The 25071-nt window shown below is 41.9% G+C and overlaps 1 protein-coding gene across 1 annotated transcript in view; it reads right to left on the bottom strand.

Moving 5' to 3' along the window:
* foxk1 (forkhead box K1) overlaps positions 1-25071 on the bottom strand; it is a 98715-nt gene that overhangs the window by 1730 nt on the left and 71914 nt on the right. Inside the window, exons 3-8 of the mRNA XM_078558603.1 lie at positions 14537-14693; positions 13005-13151; positions 9829-10022; positions 5088-5257; positions 2800-3069; positions 531-758 (exon numbers count right to left, since the gene is read on the bottom strand). Of these exons, the coding sequence (XP_078414729.1) occupies positions 531-758; positions 2800-3069; positions 5088-5257; positions 9829-10022; positions 13005-13151; positions 14537-14693 (1166 nt within the window). The remainder of the gene's footprint in view (positions 1-530; positions 759-2799; positions 3070-5087; positions 5258-9828; positions 10023-13004; positions 13152-14536; positions 14694-25071) is intronic.

Raw genomic sequence — 25071 nt, 5'->3', positions numbered from 1 at the left:
AAAGAATCTCTGCCTACTTCAGTCATATAGCCAACAAAACAGCAAAAGTACTGGGATTATAAACATTTGCAGCTTATTTGGATGTTATTACATTGTCCATATGTTGGCATCACTGGGAATGTCAGCACTTATTAACCATTCCTATACAACTGGGTGCTTGCTAGGCCATTTCAGAGGGCAGTTAAGAGTCAACCACACTGCTGTGGGTCTAGGGATCACATTTAAGCCAGGTAGGCTGGGTGAGGATGACAGATTTCCTTCCCTAAAAGGCAATAGTGAACCAGATGGATTTTTAATACAATCTGGTAATTACACAATCAAATCACTGACATTGAGGTTTCTTTTATTCCTGATTTACTTAATTAATGGAATTTGAATTCCCCATCTGCCATTGCAGCTCTTCTCCAAATACAGGCCTTTGGATCGTTAGTCCAGTGAAGGAATCACTGAGCTACTCCCCAGGTTGCTAATAAAGGTTTCATATTAGACCCTATATTTAAAAAAAAATCCAGGTTACTAAAATCACCTACCATAAGTATTTCCTTGAAGGCTTGTCACAGGAACAGCATGTTTGCCATTCTGAGTTATAGTCTTCACTGGAAGTTGATGTTGCCCCATTGAAGTTGCAGGTGCCTGCTGCAGGATAGTGACCATCTGTCCAGGTACATGTTGGGGGATTTGACTGCTAACTGTTTGAATCACTCGACTGCCAGTAGGTACATTTGTAAAGGTCACCAGAGATTTATCATCAAGGACTCCTGCAGATAGTTTTTTAAAAAATCATCCCCCGTTCCAATATATATTTTGCATTCAAATTCTGCAACATGCAATGATGAACTTTACAATCACAGTGGTCTTTTGACTTTTACAGTTACCACATATGGCACAAGGTCACCACAGGGTTGCCATCATACAGTCTGCAGCAAATCAACGTTGCTAAACACAACCCGCAAAATAAACATGCAACAATAGCTGCTGGGTCTACCATTGTATTGCTGATGATAAAAGTCAGAAGAGATTGCAGTTTATAATGAAGAGAATATAGTGTAGTTAGCAGTGACAGTAAACGTTAAGATATGGTTTTTGAGGGGAATTGCTTTGTGATGATGGTCTGAGTACTGAATATTAAATAATGATGGGGTAGAGAGTATTTCGTGTACTAAAGTTGGAGTAATCTGTGAATGGCGAATAATAGTAAGGATTTTTGTTGGAGATCAAGTGATTGTGGACTGAGTACTAAGAAGTAATGAGTAGTTAAGGGGAGGGGGTTGACGAGTAGTGAGAAGTGGCAAAGTAGGAGTAGGAAAATCTGTGGATAGGAGTATTGGAGGATAAAACACAAGGCCACTAATTAAGTTGGGGGAAGTGAATAGTTGGACATCAGCAATGGGAAATTAGGGTTGTTGTGGCCATGGAGCTAGCAGATATTGAGGAGTTGGAGGAAGAGTGCAAGATAAGACAGAAGTAAAGGTACTAATTTGAAATAAATAGAATACTCTGACAGAAGAATGGACATGGAACAGTGGATAGATAGTGTGGTTGAAACAGGTAAGGAATTGTGCTGCAATGCAGAAAAAGGGAGTTGAAGCATAAAGAGGCAGCCACAGAGGAGTAAAGGAATGGGGTGAGGGAGTCATAAGAATGGAAGGGGTACACGGTTAAAGGCAATAGATGGATAGCAGAGTAGAGTTGGATCAGGAAGTAGTGCTGGGCCTTCATGCTAACAAGTCAAGCAAATGATGGGAGACTCCCACAGTAACAGAATGATAATGATGGTAATATGATGAGCCCTAAGAATCAATTTAGGATAGTCCTCGGGCTGTTATGTTCACAAAGACTGCACCCAATTTCAGGCCCAAGATACTTAGTGAGATATTTCCCTCTAGCACAGGCAGAAAAGCTGAGAAATGCAAATTCGAGACACTGGGCAGAACCTTCAGGTCGGCGAGGGGGGGTGGGCCCCGCTCATCGACGTGTAAAACGACACGCAGTGACGTCGGGCGTGCATCCCCACGTCACTGTGCGTCATTCAGATCTTGAGTTCGGCAGGCGCGCACCAGAATCGGCTGCGCGCCCGCCGAACTGTCAAAGGCCTATTAAGGCCATTTAAATAGTAATTAGACTAATTAATTGAGCTGCCTGTCTAACCTTAAGGTTGGCGGGCAGGCGCAGAGCCCAGGCGGCCTTCGCATTTATCATAAAACCTCATCCACGGGCGGGATGAGGTTTCATGAAGGTTTTTAAAGTTTAATAAAAAATTTATAATAAAATTCATTGACATGTCCCAGCTCATGTGACACTGTCACATGAGGGGACGTCTTAAAATTTTTTTTCTTCATTAAAGTTTTCAAAAATAAAATTGATCTCCGAGGCAGCTCTTTGCAGGCAGGCTTTGGAGCACAGGCCCCGACTCAGCCTACTCCCCCCACCTGCACAGGGAGCGCACAGTGCTTCCGGGTGCGCATCACACTGGCCGAGCCTTAATTGGCCCGCCCACGTACAATGGCGGCACGCAGCCAATCGCGGGCGGCAATCAGCTACGCGCCCGCTCCCGTCCAACTCCCCCGATGGTGAAAAAATTCTACCCACTATATTGTCGCCCCTGGCAGAAGGATGTAATTGCAGCATGACAAGTTTAGTATAGTAGTTTCCATCATAAATGTGAATACAGGATTTTTAATGGTAAAAGAGACAAAGGTGTGCCAAAAATGTGACAAAATGCAAGGTTTAATGAACAGCCAAGGTGCATTAACACAGATTTTTTTTCTAAAGCAAGTCAACAAAGCTATAATTATTTACCTTTCTGGTCACTGGAGCCATCATGTATCACTTGTCCACTTCCGATATGGCTCTGATTGGTTAGGATGTAGCCATTAGAGGAGTTGGCCGATGTTGTTAGCACCCTCACCATGGTTACAGTGGGAGCCTGTTGAAGCACATGAATGGCATGTCCAGTGGATTGTTGGGAAGTTATTAGGGAGGTAGGCATATAAGCCACAGATTTTGTTACAACACCAGGTGGTTGGGGTGGAACTGCCATTATAACAGGTTGGCCACTAACTGGAGAGCCTGGAAACAAAATACCACAGTTAGCAGATTCAAGCACAACTTTCCAACATAAAAATTCAAAGTCAACCTCTCATTGAAAACACATTAGAGTGTAAAACCTCAATCCAAACATTTTTGTTCTTCTCCCATCTCCATATTAACAATAATAATAAATGCCCTTCGGAGGTTGGGTTTCAAAGATCAGAACTGAAATATGTACGTTGATGACTCCCAGTTCTACTTCACCACCATCTTTTGTAACCCCTCCATTGCCTCTGTATTGTCAGACTGCTTCTCTGACATTCAGTCCCACATGTGCTCCAATTTCCTCCAACTAAACTTTTGGAAGGCCAAAGCCATTGTCTTCCATCCCCGCTATAAACTCTATTCCCTGGCCATCAACTCCATCTCACTTCTTGGTCACTGTCTCAAGCTGAATCAGACCATTTGCAACCTCAGTATCCTGATAACAGTGGCTGGGCTTAAACAGTTTAGAACATTATTGAGTCAACACAGCGCATCACAGAATTGCAGGACAATGGTTCAAGCCCCTGGTCTTTCTCAAGCTGTTGGGGAAAGTATTATGTAGAAGCTTGCTGCTTTACAAACAACAAGGGCTAAAAAGTAGCCAATTTATCCTGGGACAACTTTTATTCCCCTTCATACGGTTGACTAGGTGGTGGTATAATAAATGTATGGAAGCAGACAACATGGGCAGGATTTCCCAGTCAGCGAGCGGGATGACGTCGGGCGGGATGAGATTTCATGTAGGTTTTAAAAAATTTATAAAAGTTCAACTAAAAAAGTGTTGGACATGTCCCAACTGTGTCACATGAGGGGACATTTCAGGGAAATTTTATTTTTCTGTTTTTAACATTTTTGAATTTGGCGCCGATCTCCCTGAGGCAGCACTTAGCCTCAGGGAGATGAGTGCACTCATTCACTCGCATGCGCAAAAGAGCGCACTCTCGGCTTAGGGAATCCCCCCAGCCCGCACAGGGAGCGCATAGGCAGGCCTTAATTGGCCCATCCATGTAAAATGGCAGCACGCCCCCAATTGGGGATGCCGATCGGAGGCGCGCCTCCACATGCCCGCTCCTGAACATCCCCCCCTCCCCCCCGACAGGAGGAAAATTCTGCCCAATGTCCTGTTCAATAGAAGGAGCAGTACATGGGACATGATCAAAAGGAAGAGGGATGGAAAGAGAGAGTGGGGAAAATATGGCGCAAGATTTCACCCAAGTCAGACGGGGTCAGCGGGAAGCCGACCGCCACCCGCAGTTGGGGCAGGAAGGCAATTTCATGCTGGTGGGCCAATTAAGGCCTGCCTAGCGTGAAACACAAGCGCCAGCTCTTAGTGCTGCCTGTGCGACTGAGGGGGTGCAAGCCAGGCGAGCACATGTGCACAAGTACGTGCTTCATAATCTTCCTGAGACACAGAGCTGCCTCAGGGAGATGAAGAGATGTGAAAAAAAGGATTAAAAAAATAAAAATGTAATGAAACATGTCCCTGCTCATGTGACTCTTGTCACTTGAGCAGGGACATGTTATTAATGAAAAATTAAAGTTTTATTTTGTTTTTATTTGCTTTTGGAAACCTCATCCCACCCGTGGATGAGGTTTCCAAAAAAGTGCAAAGACTGCTTGGCCTTTTCGCCTGTCTGCCAACCATAAGGTTGGACAGGCAGTGAAAAATTTCTTTTAATTAACTTTTTAATGGCCTTAATAGGCCTTTTAATTGTCGGCGGGCACGTTGCTGACTCCAGCATGGTGCCCGCTGACCAAAATATCACGCAAGTGTGCGATGACGTCGGGACACTCGCCTGACGTCATCACGCGTCATTTTACCCTCTGTCGGGTCTTAACTGAAATTTACTTAACAAAAGAATCAGGGAACTTTGACCACCACATAATTGTGAGAACTTCTATTTTCATTCATAGTCAAATATAGTCAGGCATTGAACAGTCAGCCATGTGTGCTAGATCACAAAACCAGGAGTATCTATAAAAAAATGTCCCTTGTAAAAAGGTATAGTTACCTGGTGCACTTTGAGAGTAACGAACCTCTGGCACTGATGCCAGCTTGGAGCTTGCGAAATCATGGTCATGCGAGATAGGGGAACCTTCACGAGATAAGCATTCAGGAGTCTGCAGCCCACTCGAGTGAGGAGAGAGAAGACCTGGATGACTGGGAGACGCAGGGGCACTCCTGAAATGTTAATATGTATTTTTTTTAAATCAGTTTGCACAACACATAATTGTCTACAAGAGATGTTGTACAGGTGGGTGTGTAACTGTGTCCAGAGATCAGGCAGAATGATAATCCACATATACGAAAGGCCACTGACCAGCTAAGGGGATGGGAAGAAACAGTGCACCTACCAATTACTTATAAACTGAAGTCATCCGAACTTCCTGCAATCCCATGCTACATAAAAACCCAGCCACATACCAATGCTTTTTTTTAAAAAATTCAGCCTGCCATGCAGACTGTAGCTACACAGCATAGAAAACAATATATTGATGATAATGTCAATACACCCCAAATCAAAGCTTGTCTGTGGAAAAGAGAGATATGAAAAGGATAAACTACATTCCAATACTTTCTATCAAGTTCACTTAGCTTTGCACGCCAAGAAAGAATATCAGAGTAAAACACCATATCTTGGCAGCATGTTTTAATAATTAATAATTTTTAATATTAAAGTTTGCTTCAAATACAAATGTCAAAATGAACGAATTTTTTGGGAGTCAAGTATGGTTAGGTGCATTTAGAAAAGGCATTATGTTACAAATGAAACTCAGCGTCTCTCAACCTTGCCCATGACAGCTTAGCAGTACCATTAACTTGCCAATTCTTAATGTACACACCACGACTCATCTAACATCAAGTTTTTTGTGTTGAGAGTTCACTAAGGTCTTATCTTCAACATGAAGTGGATGTCCATTTAAATAGAGATAAGTTTAGTCCAATCCAAATAAACATCTTAAGGCTCTACTCCTTGTGCAGTCTCAACTGATGGAGAATTTGCAACATCACAAAATAGACCGCAAGCTCAATTCTCCGATCTGTACTTTCGTTGAACAAGATCCACGAGGTTTGGAAAATTTACCCTCATTGTTGCAGTATAACAGAACTGTAATATTTGGGAATGCACTCATGTATTTGATCTCTGAGGAATGCAATGGTAGAAAGAATTTCAACACTATAATCTGAAAATGAAACAGCTTCTCTTGTATTTATTGGCCTAAGGTCTAAGGACTATCCAATTAGAATGCTACATAAGGATTTACTACAAGACTGATTAAGCCCACCAATTCAACATACTGTCAGAAAAGACAAGGGTTGACCTTCGTCAAAAACATGGAAATGACTTAAAAGCAGCATTTGGAAGTTTGTGGAAGACAATATTAAGATCTCACAACAGTGTTATAAATTAGAAGAAGGGATTTGATATTCCAGACTATTTCTGTAAATCTGGATTCTTGGGGGTTGCTCGCATGAGCTTCCGTCAATCTAATAAAATGAAAAAAAAAACTGCAACTGCTGCTAAACTAGTTCTAATGGAGTTTGGTTGATTGCTTCAGTAAGTGCTAATGATAAAGCAAAACTCTTGGGGCAGGATTTTTCCTATGGCAGGCAGGCTGGGCGGAGCAGGTGCAGAGCTGATCGCCGCCCGCAAATTGGCTCCGCACCGTCATTTTATGCAGGTGGGCCAATTAAGGCCTGCCCAGCGTAATACGCAACAGGCAGAGCGCTATCTGTGCAGGCGGGGGGGAGGAGGGAGAGTCAGTGCCAGCGCTCTTTCGCGCATGCGCGTGAAAGAGCACAACAATCTCCCTGAGGCTCGGAGCTGCCTCAGGGAGATTAATTATTTTAATATCCATTCAATGAAATTATTTAAAAATGTATTTAAACATGTCCCCTCATGTGACTGTGTCGCATGAGTGGGGACATGTTTTTATATTTATGAATATTTATTTATTTAATAAAAGCTTCAGGAAACCACATCCCGCTTATGGGTGAGGTTTCCTGAAAAACGCGAAGGCCACTTGGGCTTTTCACCTGCCTGCCAACCTTAATGGGATCTTAAGGTTGGATGGGCAGCATTCACAAGCGGTTCAATTAATTTCTTAATGGCCTAAATAGGCCGTTTAAATTTTAGCGGGCGCGCAGCTGACTCTGGCGCGTACCCGTCGAACGAAATATCGTGATGGCGCGCAATGACGTCGGGATGCACGCCTGACATCATCGTACGTCATTTTACGCATCGGCGTGTCGGGCCTATCCCCGCACACTGACTGGAAAATTCTGCCCTTGGAGGACCACAATTAATACTAATAAAGCAGTTATCCTAGTAAAATGAACCATTTACACTTAGTGCTGTATACTTTTAAAGCATCGGCACTATTGAAGGCAGACTGGCAAAATCTGTTTTAAGAGGAAATGTGCCAGAGTTAAAATAGTCACAGATTGAGAGTCCACTTTGAAAAGAACTTGATGAAAAGAGTGACTGAAACTAGGGCACTGACATCTAAGAAACCAGCAGGATGCTACAATGGAAAGACAATAGACTTGGTATTCTGGAATGATAAGGGTCTTCATCCAAAACTATCTTGTGAATCACTACATTCTAGGTCGTCACCCCGCAGTAAATAAAACAAAAAGTTTAGGAACAGGAAATTGGTTACTTATGGCCCATCTCTTTCAAGATCATATGCCAAGTCTTAGTTTCGCAATCTCAGAACGAGGATGAATATTTTAGCAAGGACGAGTATTTTAAAATTAAGGAGTTGTTGGACTGGGAGCCAATGTTGATTAGTAAGCAAAGGGGTGATGGATGATGCTGGCTGGCTGAGCATTAGCGGAGTCTGGATGAACTCAAATTTACTTAGGGTGGTAGACTGGAGAAGAATAACACGTCACCTGGCCCAAGCAGAGTTATAGAAAAGAAATTAGAAGAAGGTAGTATGTTGCCTGTATGCCTGCTCAACTAAATGTATGGGGAAAGCTAATGGAAATTGGAAAGGGAATAAAGTAATTTAGAAATATTGATTTGAAAAGGATAAAATAGGTCCAATGTAATTAAGACCACACTGCTTCTGTAATCTAAATGTGGAGCCATTGATCTTTTACTCTATTGCACTGCTAATGAGGCTGAAAATACAGAAAGGAGCCAGTACTAGCTTTAAAACACAGTCAAAGGATTTTTGAGCTCAATTAATTTGGTAGCCTCCTGTTCTTGAAATCCTGCAGGATATCAAGAACAGGAGGCTACCAAATGAATTAAGTTCAAAAATCGTTTGACTGTGCCAAAGTTTACAAATTCCAGTTTAAAATTTCCACTTGAAAGACCAGGAAACCACCATCCTCAAAAGTGCCATTCAGACTTGCTTGTACAGAAAACCACGAACATGACCAAATACTACTGCCTGAGATTTCACTCATTTCCAGGTCATCAAGCAAAACAGCAGCAGGTGGAAGTCTGCACTAAAACTTCGCTTGCCATTTGGAAGCAGGGATTGTTCTGCTTCAGTAGCATTCCTTTGCTCTTTTTTGCTGGCAAAGGAAAGGAGGAAGCAACACCAAATTAAAGTTGGCAAATATCCTAGCACTAGAGTGGAGACCCAATGACAAGAGCAGCAGTAACTGAATCTAAACTGATGAAACTGGAACCCACCTAAGTTTTGTTTGAATTTGCTAGTTTCTTGGGCCATTTTGTTGAAGATTCAAATTTTCAAACCAAAGAGCTAAAAGGAAAGCCTGAAATTGCATCAGAAATATGATTTGAACTGGAAGGAATCTAGGTCATAGGGCTGGAGGCAGATTCATTTGACATAGCTCAGCCCTACAGAAAACGATAGATACTCAACAATCCCAGTGAATTAAAATGGAGGGAAACTCAGACAATGCAGCAGTCTCTCAGCACTGTATTGAAGTGTCAGCCTAGATCATATGCTCCAGACTGTAGTGGGGCCTGAACACACTACCCGTCTGCCTCAAACGAACATGCTACTAACTGAGCCAAGTGAGACTAGGAATCCACACAACCTACAACTTCTTTCAGTCCCACTTATTTTTCTACAAATTAAAACAGATGGGTTAAGAAATCACTTCCATCAGTGAGCACATTGGTACAGTATAATTACAGTAGGAACAACAGAAAACACTTACTCAGCTCTGCACACAGCCAGAGGACAGCACAAGGGAAAAAGAAGGCAAAAAGAGTCAGCACTACTGCAGCATTTAGTGTTTTTACCACAGCATTTGGGGATTATCTGGGGTACCACAGCTATTATGAGATGATGGGTGCCTCTGCAGTGAAAATTTTGGATTAAATGTGTCAAGTATCAGACCATTGGAGATTTACATCTGTAGAAAAATAGCCCAAGGTTATCTATGTCTTAGAACATTCACAGTATTTCCCACAAGTACAGTTTGGGGCTATCTTTTTACCAAAGCATTCCTCAGCTGGATCTTGTTTACATCACGAATCACTCTAGAGAAAGACACAGGTCTGGAATAACTATTAATAATATATAGATATAATATAAATTAAGTACCTGGAGCTCTTCATTTTTTCCTATCATAGCAAAGGTAGGTGTATATTATTCCAGATTTCATTAGGGTCAACTGAAAATAGCTATCCCTACATTAATCAATACTTTACACAGCAGGGCCTGAGGTTTATCATGAGCTCAGTCAAAAGCATTTCACTTGTGTTCTACAATTTAAAACTATCATTAACATTTGAAATACAAATTGGTATAGCTTCCAACCTGGAGGAGATGGGTCCAAATGGCGTCCTGAAACAAGAGACCCCTCGCTGCCTGCGTTTTCGGAATGCCTGCTCCACCAACTTTGCCTCCGATGAAGGGTCAATTCTCCAAAATGACCCCTTTCCGGGTTCTTCCTGCGACCGTGGTACTTTGATAAAATAGCGATTTAAAGAAAGGTTGTGGCGGATTGAATTCTGTCTCAAAGGAAAAAAATAATACTGAAAGCTCAACTACAATTAAAAACACAAGGTCAGATTGACTGAACAAAACACAGCAATTATTTTAGTTACATAACAAGTCATGTAATGTAAAATTGCAAGGGCTTTTAAGTTTATTTTTCACCTGAAAGTTAACGTAGAATCATACAATAGAACAAAGGGGGCCTTGTGGCCCATCACGTCTGTGCCATCTCCTTGAAAGTTATCCAAATTAGTCCCATCTCCTAATCTTTCCCCAGAACCCCGAAAATCTTTACTTTTCAAGTCTACATCCAATTCCCAAGCATACATTATAAAAATGTAAGCCAAAGCACATATCAACAAGAGCTTGTAGTCCATTCAGGGGAACTGCCTGTATAACTCACTGTCCTTTTTGAAGTCTATTAGACACATGCCAAGTATACTATGCACCCATTGTATAGTTCTCCTTTCTGTATTACAACTTCTAGTTTGCAGCCCTACATCAAACCCATCTGCTGAGTGTTGCTTCAAACCACAAATCCAGTTTCGCTGTCTTTCAACATACTTGTGGAAGTCTGGGCAGTTGTCTGTTCACAAGATGAAGCCACTAATCTTTAATCTTTTATTATTTGTCCTGCTGGTTGGAGCATTTGGTTTTTGAATTTGTTTCCTTATCCCACACCATTTTAGTTTTTTGTCTTTAAGAAAAAAGCTCATTCTAGCATTTTAAGATAATTTTTAAAATATATTTTATACAGGCTGAGTAATGACCTTACTATGACAAAAGCAGCCCCCGCCACATCACATTCTGCACATGCTTTGTAATATGGAAATTGAATCAAGAAGGAACCTTTTAATCCACCATCAAGAATCTAAAAAGTTAATTTAGCAATGGAGCGAATTGCTTTTAATTAAGAATCTCTGATTCTTCTGTCTCTGATTATAACAACTATTTTAAGTTTTAAATCAGAAAAAAAGTCTGGGGAAAAAACCTCTCAGAATAGGTTTGTGTTCCTATAGTCATAAATTCCAATTCCTGTCAAAAACAGGAATTATGTTTGTTAATTAAGAAATTACTTTTTGGAGGAATGGGCAGCACAAATAGCGCACTGTCCTTTTACCTTTAGAACCTGGGTATCAAAACTAGCCTGGACAGATAGGACGATAATTTTTTCTTTCTACAAGCTTCAAGGATCCTTTCTGAAAATGAGTTGTGTGTTTTCAGGACAGAACATGACAATAAACACCCATTTTATCAGGCATGAACAATGGTGAGTACAGTCCCAGCATAAAGAACAGGATTTATATGGGGTCTCATTATTCACTACACATTAAATTTTCATCTGGAAACAAAGTTTCTGACTTTTTTCAGCCTGTGACACATGATATTGGCAAGTATGACCATCGAATACTAGTTTTGACCCCAAAAACTGCATTTACACCACCCAAATAAATCATCCACTACTTTGCACCGTCCACATTCTCCCAGTTAAAGGTCAAGCCCGTGCTCATTTTTAAATAGGGGCTATAAATCGAAGTGCATTGATGGCAATGCTTAAATTCACATATCTTCAGATTATAGAATTACATCCAGAACCATAGAATGATACAGCACAGGAGGCCATTCGGCTCATTATATCTGTGACAGTTTTACCTCCTGCTCTTTCCCATAGCTCAACAATTTTTCCTGCTTCAAGTGTTTACTCAAAAGTTATGGAATCTGCTTTTATCCATCCTTTTAAGCATGACAACTCACTGTGTAATTTCTTTCCCCCCTCACGTTTGCCTCTGGTTCTTTTAGCGAATTCAGATAACAAATACTTGTGAACTTCAGTACTGTTATAGGGATAAAGGGTATATACTTTGACTCAGTGGGATGTAACAAGTGATGTTCCCCATGATCTGTACTGGGACCTCAACTTTTCACCATATTCTTCAGTGATTTGTAAGATGGAATACAGAGCTGTATAGTCAAATTGAAAGATGACAATAATTAGCACGGATGGAAGCAGGATTAACAGAGACAAATTAAATGAGTGGACAAAACTGAGGCAAATGGAGCTCAAAAGGGAAGTATGAGGTCATTCACTTTGGATTCAAGAAAGACAAATCAGAGTATTTTCTCTAAAATGGTAAGAAAATAGGAACTGTGGGTGAGATTTTCTGGCCCCGCCCACTGCTAGGACCATCCGTTTGTGCCGAAAGTCAATGGACTTTTGGCAGGGCCGCTGAGTCTCCATTGGCGGGTCCTGCCACAACAGGGCTGGAAAATCCTAGCCTGTGAAAAAGCGTAGAGATTTTGAGTGTCCAAGAAGACAACTCACTAAAACATTGTGCACAGGCACAAAAAGATTAATGAAATGGTGACTTTACCTCAATCTGCAACACGAAAGGTGGGAGGATGAAAGGAAGAAAGTTATACTTCAGTTTTGTGGAATCTTGGTCAGACCCATCTGGAGTACGCAAGAAGGATATATTGGCTTTGGAGGAGGTACAGGTCAGATTAATCAGAAAGATAACATGGCTTAAATAAATTGAATTATGATGTCAGATTGCATAAGCATGGCTTGCATGTAGAAAGTTGAGGGGTGATCTTATAGAGCTGTTTAAAATAAAGTGATTTGATAAGGTCGATATTTGATAAGGCAGATATAAAGAAACTACTGCCTCTGGTGGGGGAATCCAGAACAAGGAGGCATAACCTTCAAATTAGTGGGATACAGCAGGCAGAAATTCTGTCAGATGTTTACTTGGGCGTGAACTGGGTTTTTTTAAAAAAGAATTATTAATTCAATAAGATTTAAATAATCCCCATAAATAATGTTTAACCAAATTACACTTACATTGTAAAGATAAAGATTAGTATCTGATGAGCAAGACACTTCCAAAGTTTGGTTAATTTGATAAAATCATTCATGGCATAACTAGGTAAATTACCAAATAAATTGCTCTCACTTTTACATTTCTATGCCAATGCCACTTCATGAGTTCACCCACCTGCCATCCTTTGTCAGCTGTCCTGTAGTAAGGGTAATGCTTTGTGATATGTGCGTAGATGCCGCTTAGTGTTAGCTGTTTGTCCTGAGCAGAAGATATGGCCTGTACAATCAGCTGTGCATAGGAATAGGGAGGCTTTGAATCATCCTAGCCAAAAAGAAACTCAATATTAACAAAAACACAGACTCACACTGAGACGGTACACCTCTTTGAAAAATGGTTAGGGTCAGAATTTCAACAGAACATTCTTTGTTAAACTTAATTAGTTTTACTGACATTTAATTAAAAAACCCAGGTCTAACATATTGGACAGAATACAAGCACGAGTTCTGTAGTATCACCCTCAAACAGTGCATTCTTGTAAAGATTCTGAAGTATGTAGTAAAGGACAATGATGATGCACCCTGAACAATGACATGGTGCACCTAGAAGCTTACAAATCAATTTTCACACACACAGGCCAGGAAGGTCCTCATTTTGATCTCCAGTTTGTGCTAAGCTAATTGATCTCAGTTGGAGCAGCGTTATATGTTGGTATTTGGGATCAGTATCCCCAAGCTGGGGAAAGGGAGGAGTGGGGAGAAAAGCAGAGGGTGAAACAGAAGGATTTCCCACTGTGGATCTGATCATTGTCCAGCACTTTTGCTAGAAACCATATTTGTTGATATTGGGCAACAACAGACGACTGAAACTCAATGTCTGGAATCATGTATGAAGAAATTGGACAAGCTATTAAAAGGGCTGCTGACATCAGTAGAGCCAAATGGTATATTAGCCTTTATTACAAGAGAATTTGAGTATAGGAGTAAAGATGTCTTACTGCAATTATACAGAGCCTTGCTGAGACCATATCTGGAGTATTCTGTGCAGTTTTGGTCTCCTTGCCCAAGGAAAGAAATACTTGCCATCGAGGGAGTGCAACAAAGGTTCACCAAACTAACTCCGGGGATGGAGGGATTGTCCAATGAGGAAAGATCAAATAGACTGGGCCATTATTCTCTGGAGTTTAGAAGAATGAGAGGTGATCTCATTCAAACATACAAAATTCTTACAGGGTTTGACAGGGTAGATGCAGGAAGGATGTTTCCCCTGACTAGGGGGGCAGGTCTAGAACCAAGGGACAGAGTTTCAAAATAAGGGGCAGGCCATTTAGGACTAAGATGAGAAGGAATTTCTTCACTCGGAGGGTGGTGAATCTATGGAATTCTCTGTCCCAGAGGATTGTGGAGGCTCAGTCGTTGAGTATGTTCAAGATGGAGATCGATAGGATTATACATATTTAAAACATCAAGGGATATGAGGATAGTGCAGGAAAATGGTGTTGAAGTAGATCAGCCATGATCTCATTGAATGGCAGAGTGGGCTCAAAGGGCTGAATGGCCTATTCCTGCTCCTATTTCTTATGTTACGTTCTTATACCAGCATGAGTCACCATCTTCAGCAGCAGAGACAAAAGAGGAGCAAATCTGGGGAGGTGGAAAGATCACTTCAACTACAGAACTGAGATCTATACTATTAACACATTTCCAAACCTTGGGGCTGTCACCACCAGATGTTTCTGCCTGTTGCTCGGAAGCTGCTTTTTCTGCAAACGCTGCTGCTAGCTGTAGATCTCTGGTGATGTTGCGTCCAAAACGGTATCCAGAGGAGCCGGCACCACGTGGACTCACAGGGCAGGAATTAGGGACACTGTTCAAAGTTGGAAAACATTTAGGATTAAAAACCGCCACATGTATAAAATATCCAGAAAAATGAAATTGATAGATTAACTTCTTTTTAATTCATTCATGGGATGTGGGCATCGCTGGCTAGGCCAGCATTTATTGCCCATCCCTAATTGCCCTTGAGAAGGTGGTGGTGAGCTGCCCTCTTGAACCACTGCAGTCCATGCGGTGTAGGTACATCCACAGTGCTATCAGGGAGGAAGTTCAGTTCGATTAACCAATTTAAAACCCAGCGTTTTAAAATCTAGCGTTTTGGGAAGAATGCAAGTCCCTGGGTTATTTTGGATCACCCCTTTCTTTCCCTCACCACAAGAACTCCTATTTTTCTTGTGTGCAGCACATAGAAAACAGCCCATTGGGATTCTAAGAACTTCTGCTTTCTGAATGTTCTTTCCTGTATTATAGTGAAGAGTGTCTCTCAAACATCAGGCAACACTGCAAAAGTTATCAGCCCTGCTGCAACACCATTTTAATAGGGTTGTCAGCATTAGATCAATGTGACAGGCTGAAATTCCACTGGGTTAAAAAGGAAGTCCACAATACAAAACCTCAATGTGGAGTCAGTACATAACCAGTCACATTCAATCTCCCCACCTCAAAACATAAAGATGCTCATTACACAGGAAATAGGCCAACAAACAACCTTGCTGAATGTTTTACTTGCAACCATCGGGAGTAAATATTACAGCATTGACCTTAGGCTTTTTAAGTGCTAGGATGTCAATATACCATGGGAAAGAAATCCATTTTAAATAACGCACTTTAATGTTGTACATTAAGTTTCTTCTTTTCAGTCTTCCTTTTGAACCAATGCTAAAATTGTAGTGTAAATCCAGATACAGGGCTGGCTCGATTCCATGGTGGAACTCTCAGGAGGAAGAAAGATTCACTCCACATCTGTTTGACACATTGTGTAAATCCAGTGCTGTGTCACATCAGATGTAAAAATTGTTCTTGGTTCTCCTGGGCATTTAACCTACCACCAACTAATTTAAATGTCTACAGCACATTAACTGTTAAGAGACAACTCTGCACTTTTACTCTCTACAACTCCCCTCAAACGATTGAATTGCAACTAAATGCAGCAGTCTTAATTCATCATCTCAAATTGTTCCCACTATCAGGACAGACCTATAGTCATCAATATTCACCCCAGCATTATTTAGCACCAAATTATTTCTCCCGACTGTCCAACTTTGGCAAGGACAAAATGTATAATTTAATCATACTGCTGGCTGATTATCACAGTTCAAGCGCAGCAGTTGCGCACTCACCAGTAACACAGAACAGACACAGCAGTAACTGAAAAGGCATCACTATGTATCTCAGAGCTGTGAAGATACTTTTGAGGGGAGTGGTGGGGGAAGGCGAGATCATAACTAGGACATTTTACACTATTTCACTTGAAATAGGAATTGGATCTACAGCCTTCGAAATACATTAGTCATTTAGATCTATCCCTAATACGTGTGAGATATTCAATATTCATCTAACTACTGACTTCAGCTTCTGTGCAGTCCACTCTCTCTGCTGCATGTAGTTGCATGTGCACGCTCAATCTCTACAAACTACTGGACCATGACCAACAGCCTTGATCATACCCATTCTATCGCTACTCCTCATCCTTTAAAATAGCAAGGACCGCCCCCACCACAAACAACCCCGTGTTCTAACCATGTTCAATATTTGCCAGATCAGTTTCCACCATTTACAACATGATTCCACCACTAAGCACATCTCAGTTTTCCACAAGAATTTCTGCTTCCAGGTATTCTTGCTCACTGTTCATGAAATTTTCTAAGTACTTTAGTGTGTACAAGCAGTGGGGTGGATGAGTGAGATGCTCACTTAATCCCAAATCTTTTTTTTTTAAACATGGTTATGTACCCAAAACCAGTATTTCCTCATATGCCCCAACTCTTTATGCACAATTGCAACTCTCTATACTTTTCTCTAACTCCTCACCTTAATAAAAATGAAAGCTATCAATTTCTAGTGATCTGTCAAACATGATTACTCAGAGAGCAGCATTAAGGACTAAAAACATCATGCATGTGTGCTGACCAGCAAACATGTAAAATTCAAAAAAAGGACTTTGAGTGCAGATGAAATTGTATATTAAATCGGTGAAAGTGCAGTAAAGTTTGCATGCAAGCCTCTGATTACTGCTGTCACATTTTGTGGCTACTCTGGTGGCAGGAAAATTCGCACTGTAACTTAATTAAATGGGATGGTGTAGCCAAATTCAATGTGGCACTGTTAATACAAAACCTTTGTGGCACTGTGAAGTCACAACCATTTTTGAACCAATTTGCTGGGATTTTCTACATAAATTCCTTAAGATAACTACCATTTGTCAGCGTCCCTTGAAAACAGCTCAAAAGCAATAAAAACATATTGTTTGTACAAGAAACACACATTGCAATACATTATATGCTGTGTCTCTGCAAAGATAATGCAAAGTTCTCCAGTTTGTAACGGTACATCTGCTGGATCAGAATCTCAAATAATGGGAATTAAACCTTAGGGTGTTTACAAAGGCCAAAAGCAACTCTCATTGATATAGCACCTTTGATGATTTCAGAACATCCCAAAATGCTAAACAGTCAATGAAGCATTTTAAAGTATAATCTACATCGTAACATAGGAAAAGCACAGCAACCAATTTACACAAAGCAAGGACCTACAAAATAGCAACCAGGTAAATGGCCAGATAATTAATTATGTTGGTTGAGAGATAAATGTTGAGCAGGACTCCTGGAGAAGTTTCCTACTTTTCTTTGAACAAGGCTATGGGAGTTATATGTCCAACCAAAAAAGGCAGACAAGGCTTCAGTTTAATAAAGCTCATCCGAAAGACACAGCACTTTTAACAATGCACTGAAGCATCAGCCTAGATTACGATCCAAGTCCTGACGTCTGACTCAAAGGCAAAAATGCTACCACTGAGCAGAAGCTGACACAAAAAGTTATACCTACAGAATATGGTCACCCAGACTAATTGTCAGAGATAAATGCAGCTCTGTACAAACTGCACTGGCAGCACAACACTGAAGTCTTTAATTACATAATTTTATTACTGCAATACATTTTAATACACAACTACTGGCATCTATAATGTAATTAAAAGTCCCAAGGCACTTCACAGGAGCTTTATAAAAGAAATTATGGCACTGAGCCACATGAGGAGGTATTAAGGTCAGGTGACCAAAATCTTGGTCAAAGAGGTAGATTTTGTGGAGTGTCTTAAGGAAGCAAAGCGAGGTAGAAAGGCACAGAGGTGTAGGGAGGGAATTTTAGGGCTTAGGGCCCAGACAACTGAAGCATATACTGTATTTGTTCTGGTATGCTACATCATAAGTGCAAGAGGATCCAAACCACTAACAAAACATTTCATTTCTGGGTAGTCATGCGAGTTTCCAACACATATGGAATTCAATCTGTTCCTATCCTTTCTTGCACAATGCAGCCATGCCCCTACAGCCCCCCCAAAAAGATAAAACATTGACAGGAAATATATTTGACGAAGATTGAGGGAAAAAAATGCATTAACTGTCACAAGATGGCGCCCTCAACATACCTGTTCAATAATGATATTGAAGAATGAACAACCTAAAGCAAAGCGGCTCAGCTTTTATTTAAATGATTCCAGAGCAGGGGATCTATAAAAAAAGGTAGGCAACATCGATTTGAGATCGAGACAAAGACAAATTTCAACAATGCACAAGGTCAGTATTCTTAATGTCAATGGCCATGTGGCTACTTAAGGCCTTTTTTTTATTTTGAGGTTGATTTCATGGGATGTAGGTGTTGCTGACAAGGCCAGCATTTGTTGCACACCCCTAATTGCCCTCAAGAAGGTGGTGGTGTTCCTATGCATCTGCTGCCCTTGTGCTTCTAGGTGGTAAACGTTTGGAAGGTACTGTCAAAGGAGCCTTGGCCAATTGTTGCAGGCAATCTTGCAGATGGTACACACTTCTGCTACTGTGCATGGGGGCGCGGTGGAGGCAGTGAATGTTTAAGTTGGTGGATAAGGTGCCCATCAAGCAGACTGCTTTGTCCTGGAGGATGTTGAGTTTCTTGAGTGCTCTTGGGGCTGCACTTATCCAGGCAAGTGGAGAGTATTCCGTCACACTCCTGATTTGTACCTTGTAGATGGTGGACAGATTTTAGAGAGGCAGGTGGTGAGTTACTAGTCACAGAATTCCCAGACTCTGATCTATTCTTGTAGCCACAATATTTATATAGCTAGTCCAGTTCAGTTCTGGTCAATGGTAACCCCTAAGATGTTGCTAGTTTGGGGGTGGGGGAGGTGGTGGTATTTAGCGATGGAAATGCCGCTAAATGTCAAGGGGAAATGGTTAGATTATCTCTTGTTGCAGATGGTCATTGCCTGACACTTTCATGGTGTCAATGTTACTTGCCACTTATCAGCCCAAGCCTGAATGTCGTCCAGGTCTTGCTGAGTATCGACAGGGACTGCTTCATTAACAGGGGAGTTGTGACGAAGGAGTCGGTACATCCTACAAAAATATTGCAAAGAGAAAGGCACCAAAAAGGTGGCCTTATGTTGAATGTTTCAACTTCACAATAAATTGCAAGCTGGAGAGAGGCATACTGTAATCGGTTCCAGGAAGAATTTCTTGCTTCCACTCAAACTGGCAAACTCTAAAGTGTAAAGATTGAGCTGAACTATTCTCTAGACAGTTTAGGTAATTTCCAGCAATGAAAGATCATCATCTTCCAGTATTTCTTTGTGTTAGAAATATTTTACTGCCCTCAATGGTTCAACAGCAGTATTTGCAAGTAATTGTTGTCCAGTCTGAACTGGGGAATTTACCTTTGCAGAACTGAGAGACCCAAGGATTAGCAATTACCACACTTGCAGAATTCTGCCAACTGAATTTAATAGTCTCAGGGCAAAAAGTTGAGCATTCATTACTCAGACCAGATTTTACAGACAAGTATTTATTTTCAGTTGAGTAGCGCTCTCCTGGCTGAACTCACCCCCCGCTCCCTGTTAATTTGAACTCATCTAAAACTCTACATCCTGTACATTGGCTCCTTGTCTGGCGATGCCTTGATATTAAAATTGTTATCCATGTTTGCAAATTCCTCCTTGGCCTCGCTCCTCCCCATCTTTAAACTCCTCCAGTCTTACAACATTCCGAAATCTCCATATCCTTCCAATTCTGGTCTCTTGTGCATCCACAATTTTTTTCTAAAATAAAATTGCTACACCACTGGTAACTATGCCTTCAGCTTCCTTGGCCCAGAGCTCGAACTTCCCTCCTTAACCTCTCTACCCCTCTCTCCTCCTTCAAGACTATCCTGAAAAGCCTATTTATTTGACCAAGCATTTGGTGACCTGAACTCTTAATGTAGCCCATTGTCAGTTTTTAAAAAATGCACTACTGTGTAGTGCCTTGGAATGTTTTACAATGTTAAAGGTGCTATATAAATGGAAGTTTTTGTTGTAGTAATATGTAGCACAAATGTCACAGTAAATGCTGCAATTACAAACATGCATAAAGAAAACTGTACACAAAGATTTTTTCTGATCAAATATAAAGCAGTTCTTTAAGTCTTGAATACCAAAGGCCAGATTACTGGCAAGGCCCAAGGCATGTTAAATGTGTTTAATGTTCTTGCACCAATGTCATTATCATAGCATTGCAGCATAATGCCACGCATGAAATAGGTACCTCTGAAACAAGTGCAGGAGTGTTAAAGGTCAGATCTATCACCAGAATCACAAGACTATTTCAGAGACCTACTTTCAATCCCTTAAACTGTTTGAAATTCAGGTTTCCAAGATGAATAATGCAGAAACAGAAATGACAAAGCTACATACTAAAATATCCATAATACATAAATACTTTTGATCCACTGTGGACCTCAATAGGATTCAACAACTTGTATTTATATAGCACCTTGAACATAATAAAAATTCCCAAGACACTTCACAGGAGCATTATAAAGGAAAATTAGAAAACAAGCCACACAGGTGAAATTAGGTAGACAACCAAAACTTTAGTCAAAGATAGGTAGGGCTTAAGTAACATTTCAAAGGAAGAAAGGGAGGTAGTTAATGAACAAACCTGATATAGTTCCAAGGCACCATCTACTTCTTTAATTAAAACCAAAATCAAGAATTTTCGATTTGTTATGCTTGCATAATAAGAGCTCTATCAGAACACTCTTGTATGGTGCATACACTATCCAAATTAGCCAAGAAGTCACCGGTTTCATTATCAGTTTGTGTGTCAATTTAATACTCTCTTCTATTTCCAAAGTCACAAGACAGACATTTATATAGATGGGATAATAAAGAAACACCAGGTTGAGTAAATAGCTTTGTGCACTGAACCTGGGCAGCTAATCCTCAGGAGGGGAGAAGTGGGAAGTGAAATAGAAAGAGAGAAACATGAGACAGAGTAGATGGTGGAAAAGTTAATGAAAATGGGAATTACAAATAAGTGCAAGAAACTTTGAGGTAGGAAAATTGATAACTATGAGCAGCATCTGGTGAACTCCCCTGAGAGGCATTTAACCAGGTGGGAGATTGGCAGATGATGACCCTGTCACCTTTCTGCCTCCAAACCTAATTAAGACCATGGCAGGAAAGTCCACGGACAGCTTCCTGCCCTACTGCCAATTGAGACCCTTAAGTGGGCAATTAAAGGCCACTTAAGGGTCTCATTCTACTGCTGCTGCTATTAACCCAGGTGGTGGGAGCTGGCCATAAGGGAAGCACAACAAGCAAACCCCATCAGGATTGCTTGTGCACTTCCATTGGCAGGGGGGGGGCGGCGGCGGCGGCAGGCATTGATGACAGCCAATGCACTGCCCTTGCTGCCAATGCCCCTTTCCACCCTCCCACAATCTGCCTCCCTGCATCACTCCCTGTGGTTTGGGATCCAGAGGGGCTCCGGGGCCTCAGGTGGGTGTTGTGCCGGCAGCAGCCACCAACTCTCTGGAGATGCTGCAGTTCAATAGAGCTGCCGGCCTCTGATTGGCTGGCAGCTCTTGGCAGGCAGGACTTCCGTCTCTGGGGTCCTCGATCCTGGGAAAGACCCACTTCTAGCCTGTCAAGTGCACAGATGGAACAAGATGCAACGGGCCTTGCGAAAAAAAGAGGTAACGCAGGGATCTGGCTGGCTCTCCATCCAGCAGCCGAGACCCCCATCGTCCCCACAAGATTCTGGCCTATATTTGACATCCCCAAAGGACAGCGGTACCTTGGCGAAGATGCAAAAAATAATTACAAGGATACCAGAACAACGAGAATACAACTACCAGGGCAAGGAAGTCAACAGGCCGGGGCTCTTATCTCTAGAAAAGGCTGAGTGACCTAATAGAGGTCTTTAAACTTATGAAGGGGGTCAATACCTACAACAAGTGGACTGTAGCGGTTCAAGAAGGCAGCTCACCACCACCTTTTCAAGGGCAATTAGGAATGGCAATAAATGCTGGCCTAGCCAGCAACATCCACATCCCATGAATGAATAAAAAAAAGATCAACAGAGATGTTTCCACTAGCTAGAAAATCCAAAACTAGAGGTTAAATACAAGACAGTCACCAATCTATCCAAGAGGGAATTCAGTTAAAACACCTTTACTCAGGGAACGGTGACAAGGTAGAACTTACTACCACAAGTGTCAGTAATTAAGGCAAATAGTACAGATGGATTTTAAGGGAAATGAGATTAAGACATAGTGGAGAAAGGACTAGACGGATACGCTGATCCTGTGAAATGAGGTAGGGCAGATGGTGGGTCCTGTGCAGCAGAAACATCAACATGGGCCTGTTGTGCTGAACGGCCTGGCTCTGTGCTGTAAATTCCATGTAATTCTATTCGAATACAGACTACTTCTGCTGCATATTACGACACAGGTCAGCAATGAACACTACAGCTTTACATTTGTTCAAAAGGATACAATCATGGCTGTTCTTAATTTTCTGCTTCTCCTGGCACTGTCACCAACATTTCTCCCTCAACAAAACAGATTAACTGGTCGTTCATCTCATTGTTATGAGAGACATTCCTGAGCACGTTATGACTGCTGCCTTTGCCTACATAACAGTGGCTATGCTCTAAAAGCAAGTCATTGTACATGAATCACTTTTGGACACTGACAAGTGACGGGGTGCTACACAAAAAAAAACAAACACTCTTCTGATATTGCTAATGCAGTCGCATCGCGCCACCCCCCCACCTCCCTGCGGTCTCCACCGGCACTTTGGTTACGGCTGATGGAATCCGCGAGCTGAGAGTATTCTGTAGCAGTACTTTCAGTTTGAGCAAATCCAACCTAAAGTCTGTTCACACTTTGGAATTACACCAGAACGGGAACTCCTTGCGACAATCTTGCATCCCGGTAATAAACTCTGTTAATAAATTACTTTAGTTTCAGATTTTGCGGTTGTCTGGCAATTTAATGGATGCATCCGTAATCCACCATATTTGAAACAATGTACAGACATCTCAAAAGTCTGCCAACAATCATGAGACTCCCAGTAGTATAATGAAGGGGTTCTGAAGGTCATCAGAAAGACCCAAAATAACCAAACATGAGCTTCAAATACACAACCACTTGCACACACATGGCAGACATGTACACAAACTTCATGCACTAGATTCAAAGTCACTGCCACATGCAATTGCCAGGCTTACAAAAAATCTAGAATGCATTTTTTTTAATCCATTCATGGGATGTGGGTTTCGCTGGCTGGGCCAGCATTTATTGCCCATCCCTAGTTGCCCTTGAGAAGGTAGCGGTAAGCTGCCTTCTTGAACCGCTACAGTCCATGTGGTGTAGGTACACCCACAGTGCTGTTAGGAAGGGAGTTCCAGGATTTTGACCCAGGGACAGTGAAGGAGCGGTGATATATTTCCAAGTCAGGATGGTGAGTGCCTTGGAGGGGAATTTCCAGGTGGTGGTGTTCCCATTCATCTGCTGCCTTTGTCCTTCTAGGTGGTAGTGGTGTGGATTTGGAAGGTGCTGTTGAAGAAGCCTTGGTGAATTCCTGCAGAGCATCTGGTAGATGGTACACACTGCTGCTACTGTGCATCGGTGGTGGAGGGAGTGAATGTTTGTGGATGTGCGGCCAATCAAGCAGGCTGCTTTGTCCTGGACAGTGTCAAGCTTCTAGAGTGTTATGAGCTGCACTCATCCAGGCAAGTGGGGAGTATTCCATTGCACTTCTGACTTGTGCCTTGTGGACAGGCTTTGGGGAGACAGGGGGTGAGTTACTCGTCGCACGAATCCTAGTCTCTGGCTTGCTCTTTTAGCCACAGTATTTATATGGCTAGTTCAGTTCAGTTTCTGGTCAATGGTAACCCCCAGGATGTTGATAGTGGGGGATTCAGTGATGGTAATGTCATTGAACATCAGGGGGCAATGACTGAATTCGCTCTTGTTGGAGACGGTCATTGCCTGATACTTGTGTGGCACGAATGTTACTTGCCACTTGTCAGCCCAAGCTTGGATATTGTCCATGTCTTGCTGCATTTGGACATGGACTGCTTCAGTATCTGAGAAATCGTAAATGGTGCTGAATATTGTGCAACCATCAGCAAACATCCCCACTTCTGACCTTATGATGGGAGGAAGGTCATTGATGAAGCAGCTGAAGATGGTTGGGCTGAGGACGCTACCCTGAGGAACTCCTGCAGTGATGTCCTGGAGCTGAGATCATTGACCTCCAACAACCACAACCATCATCCTTTGTGCTAGGTATGACTCCAACCAGCAGAGAGTTTCCCCCTGATTCCCTTTGACTTCAGTTTTGCTAAGGCTCCTTGATGCCACACAGTCAAATGCAACCTTGATGTCAAGTGCGGTCACTCTCACTTCACCTCAGGAGTTCAGCTCTTTTGTCCATGTTTGAACCAAGGCTGTAATGAGGTCAGGAGCTGAGTGGCCCTGGCTGAACCCAAACTGGGCAACAGTGAGCAGGTTATTGTTTAGCAAATGCCGCTTGATAGTACTGTTGATGATCATCAGTAAAGTAATGGAATGGGTCGAGAGTAGACTGATGGGGTGGTAATTGGCCCAGTTGGATTTGTCCTGCTTTTTGTGTACAGGACATACCTGGGCAATTTTCCACATAGCCGGGTAGATACCAGTGTTGTAGCTGTACTGTAACAGCTTGGCTAGGGGCACTGCAAGTTCTGGAGCACAAGTCTTCAGTACTATTGCCGGAATATTGTCAGGGCCCATAGCCTTTGCAGTATCCAGTGTCTTCAGCCATTTCTTGATATCACGAGGAGTGAACTGAATTGGCTGAAGACTCACATCTGTGATGCTGGGAACCTCAAGAGGAGGCCGAGATGCAT

Source organism: Cetorhinus maximus, chromosome 15 (assembly GCF_964194155.1).
Source record: "Cetorhinus maximus chromosome 15, sCetMax3.hap1.1, whole genome shotgun sequence".
NCBI lineage: Eukaryota > Metazoa > Chordata > Chondrichthyes > Lamniformes > Cetorhinidae > Cetorhinus > Cetorhinus maximus.
The sequence above is the reverse complement of the archived record's forward strand: the minus strand, read 5'-3'. Positions and strand labels throughout refer to the sequence as shown.